This window comes from Notothenia coriiceps, unplaced genomic scaffold, assembly GCF_000735185.1.
Source record: "Notothenia coriiceps isolate Sejong01 unplaced genomic scaffold, NC01 NC01_scaffold00016290, whole genome shotgun sequence".
Lineage (NCBI taxonomy): Eukaryota > Metazoa > Chordata > Actinopteri > Perciformes > Nototheniidae > Notothenia > Notothenia coriiceps.
Window position 1 is genome coordinate 54972 of NW_011348991.1, and position 19321 is coordinate 74292.

A 19321-nucleotide genomic window follows, 5' to 3' on the forward strand; every position below is an offset into this window, starting at 1 on the left:
AGCCACAGAATGACAGCGGGCGATGAGGAGATGGTGAGGAAGATGAAAGATGAGCTCTGGCTGCAGGATCTTATATCCTCATCAGTATTCGTCCGACCTTAATAAAGTTTATTAAGGTCGGACGAATACTGATGAGGATATAAGATCCTGCAGCCAGAGCTCATCTTTCATCTTCCTCACCATCTCCTCATCGCCCGCTGTCATTCNACACACACACACACACACACACACACACACACACACACACTAATATCCACACATCCTCTCGACTTTTATGAAATGTTGAAAGTCTGCATAAATCCCCTGTGTCCTCTCTCGCATTCTTCCTGCCTTTTTCTTTGCTACTTTCATTTTCTGACCGTTCCTCCTATTCTCTACTTTTCAACATGTACATCTTCATTTTAGCTTTCCCTCCACACCATCTTGAACTTTCCTCTCCTCTTTCTATGCTGTCGACGATCTGTTATTTTGTAAAGGCCATGCGATGATTGGCAGCCGCGTGTGCTCTGACTTCTGATGAATTCTGTCAAACAACCCGTCTTTGTAATTGTAATGAAGGACAGAAAGAAAGACAGCAGGGATTCAAGCTTTTCTCGCAGTCTTGTCACACACTCCTGAGGAAGTTTATCTTTTTTCCGCCCCCTCCCAATTATAGCTGTATTGTGTTATCCCAACTGTCCCTGGAGAGGCAGCGAGTCTGAAGAGGCACAAAGCAGAAAATACATTTGCATGTTTCTCGTATGCCGGTGTATTTTTTTGTCTTTGCTAAAGTAGGTTACTGGTTTTGCAGCGCACAAACCTGCAAAAAATGTGAGAGCAGAGACACTTCTTTACCTGTATGGATGACACCGCCTACCATCTATAATTTACATTTCACTTCATTGTTCAGTTTGAACACACAATTTGCAGAGAGATTCCCTGAAAAGTGGCGGAAATAATTATTCAAATATATTTCAAGAGGGATTTTCTTTCTATCATGTTGAAAGTCACTTTGGACCCCTGCAGATATCACATACTGTAATTGTGGTGTGTGGTGAAGATGAGGCATTGTGGTGATAGTAGCAGCAAAGATAGAGTGACCTCTGTGACTTTGGCTGGTGGTTGCTTCTGGCATGCTGGTTCGCTATGACAGCCGTGACCAGTAACCGCTTGTACTGTAGGTCAGCAGGACAAAAAGCAACCTGAGAATCAAGCAAGCGAACAGATGGGTAACAACCAAACAACCTGTCATCTCAGAATAAGTCGCTTTTTAGTCCTTGCGTTACCACTAGAAGGGCACTCGAAACAATGTGAGAATCCACTCTGCCGTTTGGGAACTTTCGCAAATTAAAATCCATAGGGGATAGATGTGTTTTCTGTCTGCTGGTAAACGACTAGCAGGCAGCAGGCTAACACTTAAACTGGCATTTCCTTGGCTTGTCAGTGTTTTATATTTCAATGCAGCATCTACATGAACTAGTTTAACTGTAACATTACTGTGATGTTAACCTCATTGTCATCATAATGTAGCTGTGATGAAGTGTTTCCCACATATATACACGTATTGACTCACCGGCTCCCATTGATTTTTTGTCTACTTTCAACCTTTTCTTTTACCTTCCTATTCGATTGGAAAAGTCAAGAAAATGGTGCCGATTCTTTCTTTTCACCAGACATTGGGCGGGGCTGTCATTTTGCAAGGCAGTGACGTAGTGCTGCTCTCATCTATGGGTTCTTTCTTGGCCCATGCTACACTTTTCCACAAAGTTTCAACAAACCAACTGAACAAAGCTAAAAACATTGCTTGGTGGAGGAAATAAGTGTAGTCTCATGCTTAGTTTGCTTGCTCCACATTTAAAATGATTTTGTCCCTTCATTTCACTTTCATTCACATTATAACCATGCTGGAATCATCCTTGCAATGTTACTAGATCTTGAGGATCGTAAAGTGGCGGTACAGATTTGCCAGATTTTTAAACCAGCCAAGGATCTTCCAAGGATCTGTCATTCAATAAATACGTAAGGCCCTGAAACACCAAGCCGATTATCGTTCGTCAGTCAATGTTGGCCCTTAGATTAGCGTCTGTCGGCCAAGTTTTGCGATCAGCTACAATGTTTGGCCTTGCACACAGCACGATTTGACATGTTTAATCTAGCGGCAGAAGCTTGTGTGAAATTGGTGGCTAAATGCAGCTTTGATTTAATGTGCGTATCATAACAACAGCTTCTAAATCAGTTTCTTTTTTTGAAGATGAATATAGCCTGCTGCTAAGGAGAGTTATTTCCTGGAAAGTAGAATGTACGTTATAGTTGACCAGGGGCTGTAGTGTTTGCAGTGTGAACAAATTAGACTTTTGAGCCAAGATGTCGCCAACGTGACACAACTTTGGCTAAGTTGCCGCTAGGTCTTTAATTTTGGTTTAGTGTGTCAGAGACATAATGGTTTTCGAGGTAGTTTAGGAACACCTGCTAACTCTGAGCTCATATCACACACCTGGGAGCACAAACACATTATCATGAAAACATATCTGTTTACTGAACACACACACAAACACAGGTTACACTTCACTGCGGTGGGTGATTGTTCTTCACAGAGAGAGATGGATTCCTCTGTCTGTGATGGAGACTTATGTTGACGAATGCTCCACACACACACACACACACACACACACACACACACACACACACACACACACCCACACACACACACACACACACACACACACACACACACACACACACACACACACACACACACACACACACGTACTGTATGCACTCACAGTGGGAACCATGAAGTGTGACAGTGCAGTCATACACAGAGCCTGATAACAGCCCCAAAGAGACCCCTGCCTCTTCCAAATGTAAGTCCAGCAGCTTCCAAACAACACACACGAGCACAAACGAGACATTTTACACGAGTGAGGTGGGCACTAACAAGCTTCTGTTTGACTAATAACACGCGTGTTCACTTGAGTATGTGCATACATGTTCCGCAGACAGAGACAGAGATTCCCATCTGACAGAGAGCAAATGCTCGTATTAATATTTGAGTTCGTGCTCTGTCCAGGCGTGCTGCTGAAGAGAATGCATAATTGATGTGGAAATGTCCGACTACTTAATCTCTCCACCCTCCCCGCCTCCGTCCGCTGAGTTATGCTTCCATGCTTAGAATATTGGTATCCATCACACCGTGTATTTATTTATGTACATGTTTGTATGTTTATGAAATAATCTCAGGTTTATTCAGATGAGGATCATCTATTACCCGGGCATCAGTTTCACAGCAGAGTGTTCAGTTTGTGCTGCAGGTGGTTTATGTTCAGTGCATGGATGGATGTGTCCTCTTGTTCAACACAAAGACAGATGTTTGTGTAGCCATAGCATCTGAATGAGCTTTGTTTTCACTCTCTTAATCATTGTGACTTTAAGTGTCTTAGCCTGTTTCTCTTGGAATTTGGCTCAAACTTCCACATACACAAACCCATATAGTAGAAACAGAATATGGTGGTAAAGATCAAGGCCCCTGTGGCCTCAGTAAACGAATTAAAACACTAAAAAGGTCAAAGTATACCTTCAAAGTCTTCACTAAATATATTAAAGGAGTCTGGACGAACATACTGTAGATGTATATTTGTGTACATTGGTTGGCGGAGGCAGTAATTGTAGTTTTGCTAAAGCCAATCGATAGTGACTGCCATATGTTGTAGTTGTTAATAATTCTCATTTCATGGCGGTTTCAAGGACCTTCAACTGAAAAGGAAAATGTATGAAATGTTTTTAAGAACACATACAGGTGAAATGAAATTGGTGAAATGCTTCTGGAAATGAGATGTTCACTAGTCTTACCACTACATGACCAATGGCACGCAAAAAGCAAGAAGCAATTGTTAAAACCAGGATTCATTTAGATTTCCAACACCTAACATAACTTTGGTTGGACCAATATTGCAATTATATTCTTTACCTAATATATTTTTATCTCTGTTGACAAAATATGTACGACTCCATTGTTGCTCCATTACATTAACTGCTCGTAAACTATTCATTATACAGTCATTTTGTTCAGAACAGCTCATTTCCTGTTTCTTATCAGCTGCTGAGATGCACAAATAGAAACAGAGAAGATGTCTTTTCAGCAGGGTTTTTCTGTAATGTGTCTCTATTTTTATTTTCTGTCAGGTACAAGCCCGCTGGACAGTCCTCGCAACTTCTCCCCGAACACGGCCGGACACTTCTCCTTTGTTCCTGCACGAAGGTGAGCTTTACAGAAACACACTGAAAATAAGATCTGGAGCTTTTCTGTTTTTTTACAAACTCAGTATCAGTAAGATCATTAATACATCACAAACAGCAGGTAGCATCACTGTTCAACATGATTAATAGTGCGGATAATAGTCATTTGTGGGAAAATAAAGCAGCATTATATAACAGGGAGTGTACACATCGAAGAACAGACCAGTTGTGCTTCAGCTTTTATCCTCAATATCTTTTTAAGGCTGTGAAACGGCTCAGTGGCCCCGGCGCTTTGAGAGCCGCGCTGCTGCTGATGATGATAGTGTGTGAGCTGATGAGGAGCCAGATGATCACTGTGGGGCTGTCACTCAAACCCAGATTAATAAACCTCTTATCTGTCTGGGCTCTCAGAATAGATCGTAATTACTGAGAGGGAAGGAGGGAGTAAGAGTGTGTGCCATGTGTGTGTGCGAGCATTCATGCATGTTTCATTGACAGAAAGTTGCATGCATGTTTAAGCATTTGTGAAATCCAAGATAAGAAGATGTCATATCAAACTTTGGTAAGATGTAATGAAATCCTTAGCAAGCCTGCCTCTTTAATCTTCATTAAGATGATGATGTTTCCATGGTAACACACCTTTCCTGATGTACTAGACCCCCCAGGGTATTTCCATGACAACACATCACATATGGCAGCAGTGCAGCGGCCAAAAAGAGCATTAACGTTGATTTGAATTGAAAATCCCTCCGTCCGAGTGCTGACCTCAGTGCTGCAGACGCAACAGGGACACCATGTGGTGGGGTCGGATATGGCAGGTCAACGATAGGAGGGTTTTACAAATTCCTCTTTCAAAAACGTTTTCAGACTATTTTAAATTAATTCATGCCACTTTTATTTTGTTTGATACAGGCAAGAGATACAAATTAGGCCACCACCATATGATGAGATGGTAATATCATCTTACAAAATAAACAACAATAATGACTCTTAAACTGTTAAAGCCTGACATAAGAACATCTTTAAACTACATAAATATGCACATCATTCTAATGTCTTTTTAATTATATGTTCTCTTTATTATATTTGTTCTTATATTTTTCTACTAGCAATATATTTGGTTTAGCACTTTATCCTTATAATGTGGGACAGGTCTGGAAGATAAACTGTGTCAAATAAAACAATGTTATTCCATAAATTCTCCAAAATCGTATTTTCTTCGTATATAAATATTTAATTTTGATCTAGTGGTGGGCGGGGGTGGGTGGGTGTGGGTGGGTGTGTGTGTGTGCTTAACAGTGACAGCTGCTAACAGCTTTAAATGGAAAACCCTGTCTTGTCTCCCTCACAGTCACGGACACAGGGCTGACAGGTAACCTCTCAGTTTTGACCTCTGACCTTTTTGCTCCCTCCTTCTGCCGTCACCTTCCTGCCCTCCTCCGTCCTGCATGGCTGAGCACATCAGAAAGTCCCCTGCAGGGTCTCCTCTTCAACCGCTGAGACATACGCTTCTGCTGTGCCATAGAGCTCCATTATTATGTGTTATCATCAGAAAACTATTTTAAAAAACAACAGTTAGCTTGGTGACTGGTCTTTGCATTACCAGGTGTACCACTAAAACTCACTGGAGCACCAAATGTGGATTCATCCGCTGCTGGAAATAGTCCCCAAAAGATGCTCTATTTCCCCTCCTGTTTCTTTTATCCAAAACTACAGTGAGCAGCCGTTTAGAGAAAATACTGAGTATTTCAAAGAAAAGGAACTATATATTTGTGATTTTTCAAGACCTACGTCTTCAGTGGCACTCAATTGGCTTGGAGCAACAGGAAGTGTTAAATGATGGAGTGACACATTCTGGTTTTGAGAATGACACAAATACAGAAGAACAGCCGGCCTACATTTGACTAAATCAAACCCTGAAGAGGTTTGGAAAGTGTTGAAAGCAGCTGTGGGTATGGAGCAGAATTGTGAACTCCCTCATGCTTCACATCATGTCTGCAGAGTCTCCTCCTCATGGTTTCGCCTGCACTTCTTGAGACCATGTTATCCTTGTGTTTGCACTTTTCCTCCTTGACCTGAAACACTTTATCTTTCTATATGTGCGGCTGCATTTCCTTGATATGGAAGTTTCGGGAAATGTGTTTACATGTTTGTTTTTTTAAAGCGTGTGATGTCTTCATTTCTTTGTCCATATCCTTCCCTCCCTCAGGACGGATGGCAGACGCTGGTCTCTGGCCTCGCTGCCTTCCTCTGGCTATGGCACCAACACACCCAGCTCCACCGTCTCGGTAAATATATCTGTCACTTTTCTATGTCTCTGCATGTGTTGTAGAGCATCTTTGGAGCCCACAGATCCTCCCTCCTCTGTGATACCATCGCTTGTTTCCCACCTTTCTCTTTCTTGCTTCCTCCTTTCTAAAGCCCTTCAGCGTACTTCTTCTCCCTTCACTGTTTCTCCTCTTTTCCCTTCTATCACTATCAGGGACACATCATACGTCCCTCTGCTCTAATCCTTCTTCCTCTCCTTTACCTTCTGCCGGTCCTTCATCTCCCTGCTTAATACCCCAGAGCGCGGCTGCTCTGCGCCTGCTGCCTGCAGAATGAGACTCAGCGTGCTTCAAAGGCAGCGAGCCGAGTTATCTGGCTGTTGGAGCTCTTAACATGAGATCCAGACTGCTAGCAGGCCTGCTAGCTCACTGTTTGTTAATAAATGACTTGTTAGATGAAAAGGACATCCCTCAGTGCCCAGTAATGACTGATTTGAAGGTTGAAAAACTTCTCCACATGTGGGTTCAAAGTGAGATCAAATGTAGTTTGAACTACTATTTAAAAACCAGTCTAATGACTGAATATCTTGGACATACTTCACTTTAAAATAGAGTCATTTGAATGCTGTTGGATTAGGCTGTATGTACCAAAGATTTGTAATAAAAACGTTTAAAAATGTTAACACGATTATTGCATGAGCTCCATGTAGTCCAAATAAAAGCAAGAGTCAAAGTGACTTTCATCATCTCGTTCTCAACACACCAGCACATTTTAAGTGACTGGTTTGGAGGCACTGTTGTTATATTTTGCTCTCTTTATAGCGTCATTATAAATCAATGTGATTATATTTTAATCCAGTCACACAAAACAGTAAAGTGACAGAAATAGAGATTCATACTTTTCTATTTTAAGATCTGAGGATATGTGTGATCTAAAACAAATCTTCAGAATCAAGTTAAATATGAGATGTTTATTATCTGGAATAATATGTTAACATTCATTGTCTAATGTGGCTACAGTAGCATACCAACACAGGAAGACAGGTCTCTCTGATTAATTCTTTATCTAGAACTCAATACAAGTCAATTGTCATCCATTACATGTTACTTGTTAGACGCTTTTATCCAAAGCGACGTACATACTCAATACTGTGGCCAATCCACACAGGAGCAATTTGGGCTGAAGTGTGTTGCCCAGGGACACAACGACATGCTGACTGCAGTGGGGTTTGAACCGGTGCCCCCCTGATCCGAACACCAACACACTAACACACTAATCCACTGCGCCACAGCCTCCCATCCATTACTCCTTTGGCTTCAGATCATATTTACAAGTCAAACGTGTTTTGAATTTTTTGAAAGCTAGGCCTCACATCCCGCTTTTGGAGACTCCACACCAAAGACCCTGACCCAGCAGTAGCTCCAGGGCTGAATGCTCCCTGCTTGCCCTGTGTTCTCCTCTCCTCTCCATCCTGCCCCGCAGTAGCTCCAGCGCTGGTTGTAATCTGTGCTCCCTCTGTGCTCCTCCTCTCACAGTCCTCCTGTTCATCTCAGGAGAAGCTGCACCAGCTGCCCTTCCAGCCCACTCCGGACGAGCTGCACTTCCTCACCAAACACTTCAGCTCCGAGAGCATCACGGACGAGGAGGGGCGCCGCTCCCCAAACATGAGACCGCGCTCCCGCAGCCTCAGGTAGGAGCTGCGTTACCAGTTTACAATCTAACCACAAACACTGAGCAAAGTCCTGCCTGCAGCGAGCAGAGGTCACCACAGCTGAAAGTGGAAACACATGTGGAATGGCCATTAAGATTCTCTTATAATAAGAATCAAAAGTGCTTCATTGATCCCTGCGGGGGTTTAAGGGTACGTTACTGTTGCTCCATTGTAGAATAAAAACATGTAATCAGTGAGAGGAAATATATAACAACATTAAACTATTCATATAATAACAGAGCCAGCCAGCTAACCAATCAGAGCAGACTGGGCTCTGGTTTCAGACAGAGGGTGAAAAGAGGTGCTGCAGCACAGGCAGTATGAGAAAAATAAAGAGCTTTCAAAAAAACTATTAAATAAAGAAATGTAACATACGATTAGTTTGTTAACGGCAGGAGTAGCATAAGTGATGATTTTACTTGATTAACTGTGTCATGCATTATGAATATCATTAAAGCCAGGTTTAAGCAGAGTATTGCACAGTTAAGTGTTTGCACAAGTTATTCTATGGTTAGACAGTATTGCAGAGTTGAGCTATGAATACATGTAGTGGTTATAGATGCTAACAGGGGTGAAATAAGTCCAGGGGGTCGGTCTGTTGCATCAGTGCGTTTGATATTTGAGGGAGGAGTTGAAAAGTTGAATGGCCACTGGCAGGAAAGATTTCTCTGAAGAATGAGTCCTCCACTGAATTTGCTCCTGTGCTTGACCAGCATTCATAAGGTGGGTAGGAGACCACGGCTAAACGTTCTGATTCACATCTTGCACCATACAAGTTTGTTGTTTTTTCTGCATTGCAATATTGAAGAGACAGAACATACAATGTACAGAAGCCCAGTATTAGTGTATCAGTGTTGGTCTTATCAGTTTTGTTTGGAAGTGCTTGACTCTGTGATTACTTTGTGCATGAGTTAAACCTTGAACTGCAAGTCAAGACAGCAAAAGACATCCAAAGTAGAAAGTTATCACCCTCTTCATTTCATATTGACTACCAAACCAAATCACTCCTGAGCTGGCCTGTCTTCAGAGGACATTATAGAAATAACCTTATTATTGTATTTATTTAGAGCACTCAGTGGACTAGCCTAATCCTGCAACTCAGGTCTTTAACATCTCCAGTTCATTGCAAGCATAATCTTTTACATTAGTTTGTAATATTCTTTCCTCTTCATGTTTCTAAATGTACTTGACAAAACATGAGAAACATCTCATATTAGAATGCACTCAACACCACTACACACTACAGCCTCAATAACAAACATATGTATGTAAAAATCAATCAATATCTCTGCCAAGGTCAATTCAAATTGACCAACAAAACAGTAATATTGGTCTGCATTACCTTTAACAGGTTGACATGATAAAGTGGTCTATAAGTATATAGCTGCTGCCATACAAAACCTGGCTTGTATATTCTTTTTAAATGTGTCACATGAGTTATTCACTTATCAAAATGATACAAATGATGGCCAAGACATTGACATTAACCCCGAACATGAAAGATAACTGGACTCGTGCTTAACTAACTTTAGTGTTTGAAGGCTGAATATGAACAAATAAGTGACCAGTTGCCTTACACACAGGCCTCGATGCCCTTAGTTGTGTGCGTGTTTGTGTGTGTGTCAGATTCCAGAAAGGTCATACTCTCCCCTCTGATGTGTGAGCGAGGAGAAAGTGCACTGTCTATATCACTGACACTCATCTGTGGATCTGTCTGTCCTTCAGTTGTTTCTCTCCGTCCGTCTCCAGCTCAAATGTCTTCATGTTCTCTACGATTCTCCGTCTGTGTGTAGATTGACTTCACCCTCTCCTTTCACCACTGTGTATTTCACCCTTCCCTCCTTACACTTTTCTTTATTCTCATCTTTGTTTTCTCTCCTCACCCACACTTGGTGTCTCACCTCCATCTCTTGCTCTGCAGCTCCCCCCCCCCATCTTTATCTGGATTTATTTACCGCGAGATATTGGATTCTTTCTTCCTCCGAGATGAAAGAAGGCGAGACTGAGTCGCATGGTGTGTATCTGATTAGAGTCCCACTGTGTTTGAAGATTGATACCAGGCTCTCAGTATGTGAGTGTGTGTGTTTAAATAAGTGCCATCTCACGTAATCCACCCTCACCCTGTGTCCTTAAATAACTTCCCTGGGCAATAGAACACAATTAGAAAACCATAAAATGAGATGTTGAGAAAAATTAGAGAACAGGAAACTTAAAAAGGACCTATTGTGCTTTTTCGGGTCTTCCCTCTCCTGTACTGTGTTTCTCCCCCGCACACTCCCCCCCTGCCTGAGAAGAGTATATTGGACTCCTTTGTTTACTTCCATAACATAGTGACATCACTATGTTACTCTCGTGCTTCTATTGGCTAGCGCTAGAACACATAGTACATGATTAATTGGTTAAGAAACAGGACATCTGTAAGTGGTTGACCAATCACAACAGAGCCTGCCAGATAACCAATCAGAGCAGACTGGGCTCTGGTTTCAGACAGAGGGTGAAAAGAGATGCTGCAACACAGGCAGTATGAGAAACATAGATAACTTTTTGAACATTAAAGCATGAAGACATGTCCGAGTTGAGGCACAAAATGCAAACATGAAACCTGAAAATGAGCATAATAGGGACCCTTTAAAAATATTTAAGCTTTTGTCAGATATACAATGAAAGCTCACAAAACAATGCTTTAATTACTCCGAGGAAGTTTTAATAACTTGGAGGTGACTTTGAAAGTGTTTCGGCTGCGGGCCCTGATGTGCACGGTGGATGAGCCTCAGCGGAAAGCCTGACATCATATTAGTCCTCCAGCAGTGAGTGTCATTAAAAAGCTCTTAGTGAGCCGTCTGCAAACGGTCTGCAAGTGCAGATAAATAACCAACAGGGGCAGACTGAGGATTAGGGGTCGGTTTCTATTAACCAGCTCACTTTTGGATCCAGTTCCGAGTTGATAGAATCCCCTAATGAGGATACTAGTGCGAGGAAAATGTAGTGAAGAGGATGACGTGAGTGACTGAGAGGAGAGGAGATGGTGATTGGACCCAGGGGGAGGAACAAGTGTGTCTCTGTATAAGAGAGAGGGAACAAATGAAAATGAGCTGCAGAGCACAATTATATGCTAATTTTACGACTCCGCCGTGAGTGATGGCAGTCACCCTTTTTTATCATTTTACACTTTCTCCCTAATTTGTATTCTCCCCATCTCATCCTCGTTGAGTTAAGTTTCTACAGTGTATCTATCACCTCTTATCATTCCCTTATCTCTCCGTCTGTCCACCATCCACCATACTCTTTAGATCCACATGCATCCATCATTCATGAGCCATGAACTGTTACAGGCTGAAGCACCCCATTGACTTCCTGTCTGGAAAACCACTTTCCCTATTCTATCATACATATCAGTAATCTTAGACAAAACAAACCCGAAGCGGTAATTCTGGTTTCTGTTTTATATTAAAGAGGCCCTATTATGTTTTGGGGGGTTTTACCTTTCCCGATTGTTTTTCTGCATGTGAATGGGCTGCAAAGGATAAAATCCCAGAATTCCCTAAAGAGGGGGTTTCTCTGAGACACACACCACCCCCCCTTTTTGGAAACATATCCATGGACTCCTTTGTTTACTATTAACATAGTGACTCCACTATATAACACTCACATTTCTATTCGCTAGCGCTCCAACACATTGTACATGGGGCTTAGGGGGATCTCTAAGCGGTTGACAAATCACAACAGAGCTGGCAAGCTAACCGATCAGAGCAGAGTAGGCTCTGTTTTCAGACAGAGGGTGAAAAGAAGTGCTGCAGCACAGGCAGTATGAGAAAAATAAAGAGCTGTTTGAACATTAAAGCATATTCCACCGCTTTGTGGTTTTAGGAGATGTTACATAGATGTCTTTAAAGATTTCTATGGTGTACACATGCAATCACAGTACTCATTACATTCCCACACACACACATACATACACACATACACACACACACACACACACACACACACACACACACACACACACACACACATACACGTAAACACACACACACAAACACACACACACACACACACACACACACACACACACACACACACACACACACACACACACACACACACACACACACACACAGTCACACACCTCATCCCCATTCTAGCCGGCTCTCTGTCACGCTCAATTAGGCCTCTCATTTCCCAAGTCGCCCGCCTCAGTTGTGAAGCATCAATGTTATTTTTCTCTCTCACACACACACACAGCAGCCTCTCCCCCCTCCTCACCTCTTCCTCCCACCCGCCTCACCGTCACCATCTTATTGGCTGTCTCGACTGATTTACTTCAATTAGCCTCCCTACCAATAAGCTCTTTTGCATTTTGAATGCCTTTTGTCACAGGTGACATCACCACTTAGCTAGGGGAAGAAAAGGAAGACGCCTTTCCAACAATGTTTTAATGATCCAATTTTATAAAACACCCTGGGTTTGCGATTGTGAATATTTTATTCTATTTCGTTAATATTTCCGTTTTTTCTCACACTTTTTAACTTGTTGCCCCACACTAAAACAAAAGTACTCTTCACAACTTCCTCCCAAGCCTCGTTTCCAAGGTCGTTTCTCAAAATAATGACGAAGACATTTTTTCCAGGGATTGCCGCGGGGCAATTTTTATTTCCCATTACAGTAGAAATATAGCCGTTTTCTAATTAGCCTTTGTCTGGGTTTCTCGTGTTATTCATCCTGGGGATTCACTCCGACCTCCGCTGCAGCTGGCTCTGTACAGGAGCTTTATTTTAATAAAACAGGCTCTCAGCTACGAGCAGACGAGGAGAATAACACAGACAGGAGGAGAAGATATTCTGTGGAAATTAAACAGAATGTACATAACAGCCTCTGGCACTGAATCCATCTCTGTCAAGGCTAACCTTTAATTACTGAGCCCGGTGGCAGAGCACGCTGCCAGGGCTTTTGATCGATTTTTATTTTTCAAGTAACACGAACATGAAAGGAGAGTTTGAAAGTCGAGGGCCTCAGAGCTCCCAGTGATGGACGTCCATCAGAAAAAGGTTGAGTGTGTGTGGGAGCGCATAGTTGAGCTGTGCTTAGTTGAAAAGGTCAGTTAACAAAAATTGTGAAAAAGCTACTGTCTCTTTTACCTTTAGAGTGACGTTCTTAGTTTATTTTTGTAACAGGAAATATTGTTTTCATTTCGAAAGCTTCTAGTATGGTGACCGACAGGAGCAAACACCATTCCATCGCTTTCACAGTCATAAACGCTGTGCATGTTTCATGAAGTTGATACGGATTTTTCTGTATTTGCATGTGTTTTGACACATTTGTTAAAAAAAAAGTATTTGCGTACATTTTGAAACTGCAGCGCGTTTCTCCGAATAGAAGGGTTTTGGGTTGTTGTAGCACGTTTGCACCTGTCGGCCACCGTATGTTAGGACTGTGCTTTCGATCGATGTAGGATTAGCTACTGACAATTCAAACTCAACACTTCCTTTCTAATTTCACGTTAAAATCTTACCAAAAAAAAGGGAATTTCTCTCTTGAGCTTCTGTAATTGTTCAGTTTAATTGTCAAGGCAGAAACTCATAATCAAAACCACTTTCATTTTCAAGTTTTTCTTCAATATTTGGTATAACTTAAACTTTATTCTCCCCAATTAGAAACACACAGATTAAACTAAAAATGTTTTGAGGTGGAACATATTTGTGACTCTGTAATAATTTAACTGTAATTATCAATGCTGTTATCACCACAAACTAAATTCTATTAACTACCTTTTAATTATTGTGTTTAGAAGCACATCATTCAAAACCTGGACAAAATAAACCAAAACTATTATTATTTTTATATTTATCGCTCATCTTATTTTTGATTTTATTAACCCGTGTGAATCTGTGCTGTCTTGTTTTTCACTCTTACCCTGTTGCTGTTTAAACAATTGAATTTCCCGACGGGGATTAATAAAGGTCCATCTTATCTTATCTTATCTTATGTCAAGATGCCATCAAAGGACTTTTATCCAGAAGTATATAGTATAAACAAAATCAAGCTCCCAACAAAGCAGGTGAAAACAAGAATAATGTGAGCTCAGCTACGTACTGTACACATGTGTGTGTGGTAACTTGTCACAGTATGTGTAGGCGTGATGATAAACTGCCTCCATGAGGTTTGCCTCGTATGTCACTTTCAGGTTTCTCTCATTCCTATTAGGCTGGTAATTGGACTGCGAGCTGCCGATGGATGACTCAAAGCATTACCTCATCGTACCGGTCACGTGTGTGTGTGTGTGTGTGTGTGTGTGTGCATGCTTGTATGTTTGTGTGGTTGTGTGTACCGATGACTCATACTAGTAAAGACATCTGGAGACAAAACATTCTACTTTTACCAGCACCTCTTAATCTCAATTTGTGTGACTCTTTAGGAATGCCTGTAAAATACATTTGACCTTGAAAGATTTAAAAAATAAATGGAGACTAGAATTTGGCACACCATTATTTATTAACATGAAGATTATTGCTATGCTTACAAAACGTTGAAATTGCAACTGCAATATTTAGAAATAAATATTTACAGTCATAAATGGATAGAATGAATAATACAGCAGGCTAACAAAGCTTGAAATTGTCTGGAATTAAATTTCTCTCCCATGACACACACATACACACACACACACACACACACACACACACACACACACACACACACACACACACACACACACACACACACACACACACACACACAGCCACTTTCTGTCACCTTTCGTCATCCCCTTTTCTCCTGAAAGTGAGACATAGAAAGGTCAAGGATATTGCTGGTGTCGCTATAGAATAAGGAAAAAGATGAGTCCCAGGAGGAGGGAAATAGAGAGGAGATGAAGTCCACTGTGTAGAAAACTGATGGATTGATATTCTGTTGGAGCGGGTATAGACTGAAGGAGACATCACTGTCAGTCTGTCCGGTCATGAAACCCCCCTGAGAACTGATGGACCCTCACTGCAGTTGAGTTGTGGACAACCTTGGTTTATTACTGACAGCTACACACACACACACACACATTCACACACATGCTATCCGGGGTCCAGTGGTCTCCCGAGGCCTTACCTTTGTGCCGTTCTGTGTGTGTGCAGCCATGTGAGTCCAGAGGTTGCCATGGTCCTCTGGTTTACACCGCTGAAGGCACACATATGATGAAGACCCCGAGGTCCCGTTAGCGCGTGGGTCCACCATCCAGCTTTTATTCCCACTGTGCCCGGGTGACCTGACAATCCTGAGTGTCTCATGTATTCTGGTCAGCACTACCTCCTGTAGGAGAAGATTTATCCTTCAGAAGAACTAGGGCTTATTATCTCAAGTGTAATTACAATTAGTGTAAATGCTACAATATGCATAGATAGCTGTTGCCAACTTTAGATTTTGGCCGGCGCCATCTTTGTTTTCTGCCACCACAAGACTACAATATTTAGACATGAGGGTAGAGCATGGGAGGGACATGCATTGCTATGCCTCTATCCTGATTGACAGGCCGTGGTGTTGGCAGTTGTATTTTATACAGTCTATAGCTGTGAGCATTTTTTTCAAGATTGTTTCATATATAACATTCTTAGGGAACTCAGGAGGTAAACATATTACGAATTTCTCCAAAAAGTCAGTAAAAAATAATAGTTACGCACAAAATAGAAGAAGAACAATTATGTTTTTTTCTTTAGTCATTTGTCAATTTATATGAATTGGGACGCCAGTAGAGTACTGTAGGTATAAGATTTTCCAATATGGCACCCCTTTCATTACATAAAAGTTAACATTAAAACAGTTCTTCAGATTTCTGAACCCATAGAGCTTAAGAGTTGTTCTCTGGCTGAGTTTCTCCCCCCAGGCACAATTCAATATATAGTATAATACACCTTTCTACACAGGCCTATTGGCAAAACCGGGATCAAATATAATTGTGAAAGTTCAGCTTTGATGATGTGGTGATCGTTTCTCATGATGAGCTGCTTTCATTTTATATTTTAAATTATATAATAACAGATTTGCCATATTCCAACTGGAATGAATCAACTCACCTGTGTTATTGTGTATGTTTCCAGCCCCGGGCGTTCACCTATCTCCTTCGACCATGAGATCGTGATGATGAACCATGTGTACAAGGAGAGGTTTCCCAAGGTTTGTACTAGGAGACACACTTCCAGTACACAATTAAGTCTTTTTTCATGAAAAAAATAAACATTACAGTATTGTTCTATAACTGATCACTTGTACTTTTAAAGGTCTCAATTTAAAAAAAAAGTCTAGCTTTTAGGTATATATATTTTTTATGTTTAAAAAGGACAGTTTCAAATATTTAGTTAGAAGAGATTTTCTTTATTAACCTGTGCACATGATGTTTGTTGTCACTGTAGTCTCTCCATATGTCTGGATTGCGCGTATCTCTACTGTGACTCATCCTTGTCCCCCCCTTTAATTGCCCGCCCCCCTCCCCTCAGGCGACGGCTCAAATGGAGGAGCGTCTGGCTGAGCTGCTCTTCTCCTCGACCCCCGATAAGGTCTGCCCGCTGGCCGACGGGGTCCTGAGCTTCATCCACCATCAGCTGATAGAGCTGTCCAGAGACTGCCTGGAGAAAAGCAGAGAGGGCCTCATCACCTCCCGGTACTTCTACGAGCTGCAGGAAAACCTGGAGAAGCTGCTGCAAGACGTAAGTCCAGAAACATTCACTGCCCTGCACTCAGATACTTTTGTTTTAAGAAGGCAAAGAGTATTTCAAAGGTGACGTTAATGGATAAAGAAACCGTATCCTATTTGAACAATTACCATAAACTCACTTGAAACTTGATTGCATTCCTACTGGCTTTCTAGATCCAAAACGTTTAATATCCTTTGCATAAAAAAAGAAAATATATTTATTAGAGAAAATGAAGATAAATGTTTTATATCAAATGAATTACTCGAGGAGAAAACACATTTATTTGATATATAATATGTAGTTTATTTATTTATTTTTAATAGCTAAATGTCAAGGTAAGCTTATTTATGAAACACCATTGCAACACAAAGTCAATAAGAAGGGCTTTACCTGAGCCATTAAAACAACATTTAAAAAACAAACTCAGTAAGAGGAAGTGGAAAGAATTCAATAAAAACATCTGCAGCTATAATTGATTTTATTTTAAGTTGAACCATTACCAATAAAGCTGGCTTTGGGTTATTAAATTATGTCTGAAAGCCAATGCTATGAAGAAAGTGCTTAATACTGTGCTTCAATAACAAAACTGTTTGGCTGTTTACAAAATCACTCCCTCCTTCTCTCATCCCATCTTCCATCTACAATGTAATTGACGGGCAGGTACCTGGAAAGGATTATGCAAATTGGTAGACTTCCAATTAATTAATTCCAATGAACTGCTGATATAACCACTTGTATTCAGTGCAGGTTAGCTGAACCTAAAGTACAAACAGACAATATAAAGAATAGCTTTCACTAATAAATCAATAATGACTTGGGTTCAAATGAAACATCTGCTTTAAAACTCAATACAACTAACTGACCGTGATAACTGCCTCAAACCAATCTATTCAGTGGCAAACTCCCTAGAATATTATTATACCGACCCCTATAATAAAAAGTCCAAATGCCGCTGTGTGAAAAGTCCGTCCTGGATGAAGACATCATGACTATGGCAGCCTCCCGGTCACACTCAGTTAATCGTGGAACAACTCACGGCGCGACGCGCTTCTTCGTTCACCCATCATAGTTACAACTGTCAGCGCCGTGTGATGTCATACGACTGGACGGCACATACAACTCCCTCAGCTATATCACATTCCTACACACACTCACACACACACACGTTTTGTTTATTATACCTCTGTTTTGCTAATTACAGCTTGACACGTTTTTACGGACAGTTTTTGTGTTTCTTTGTGTGTGAATGCAGACATTTATTTACATGTGTGTGTCCGTGGTGACATCTCTATTAGCTCAGTGTTCCAGTGCCTGGGGGGGGGGCGACATTATGACTCCCACCGGCCTCTTATTGACCTTCTGTTCTACTGGGGGACACACACACACACAAACTATCCCTCCATCATTGAGACACACACACACATATATGTATGCAGGCCAACACGCACACACACACACACACACACATCCTACCCGATTTTAATTTCACACTCCAGCAGTCACCGTGGGCTGACAGATGACTCTCTCAGACGAACAGGAGGGGTAAGGGAGGTGCAGTCGGAGGGATTTTTTGGGGATGGGCGGGGTTTCAAGGGGATTCCGCTGTTTCTGATTGGCCCGTGGGCTTGCAGGGAGGTGGATGTGGAAGCCTGTTCGAATGCTTTTGGAGGGTGTGAGGAACTGGACTCGAGCACATCTGGAGTAGACGCTGAAGCTGCAATGCGGGGTGGATGATGACATCATCAATTAGGCGGCCTTGTGCTTTTTTTGTTGCCGTGTGGCACAGCAGCAGGTGGACAGAGGACAGTATGGAGCTGTAAGCAGGTGGACGGAGGTTTGAAAACAGCCTCTGTGCCTGCGTCGTCTATGGGAATTCCTCGTTTTTTTGTGGCTTTTCGGCAGAAGCATGTCTTGCATCTCGTGTCAGAGGAGGCTGGAGGAGGAGGAGGAGGAGTTTATGCTGGAGGATGTGTTGATGGGGAGCAAGTGGAAGGTGGTCACTCACAGCTGGGAGGAGGAGGAGGAGGAGGAGGAGGAAGAAGATGCAGACGCAGACTTTACAGTTGAGTCCATCTCGGTTTGATTCTATCAAGCTTTATCGGCACTACGGTCTTGTTTACGTTGATGAGAAGCCTTGTAGCTTCTCAGTTGGAATGCTGTTTAATAAAAAGTTAGAGCATACCAACTCACGCAAACTTTGAAATCACTCTCTGCTCAGCTTTGGTTCTGCTTTTGGTGGCTTTATTTGATGCCTCTGGAGTTGATAGTTCACGTTTTAGTTTTCAGTCGGTTGTAACTTTGTGTCGGATATTTTGTATAATTTTTTTGTTGAAACTAAATCAGCTTCTTTCAGCTTGTTTTGTAATACTGGTGACCGCATTTGAAATATTCCAAAAGATAATTAAGTGTGTTTCAGAGGTCGATGACGAATACATTAATTATTCAATCTTTT

The 19321-nt window shown here is 41.7% G+C and overlaps 1 protein-coding gene across 1 annotated transcript in view; it reads right to left on the bottom strand.

Annotated features, from left to right (window-relative positions):
• The window catches only part of LOC104949476 (microtubule-associated serine/threonine-protein kinase 2-like), a 146967-nt gene that overhangs the window by 21928 nt on the left and 105718 nt on the right, over positions 1-19321 (bottom strand). The window contains exon 7 of the mRNA XM_010775832.1: positions 16622-16800. Coding sequence (XP_010774134.1) covers positions 16622-16800 — 179 coding nt within the window. The remainder of the gene's footprint in view (positions 1-16621; positions 16801-19321) is intronic.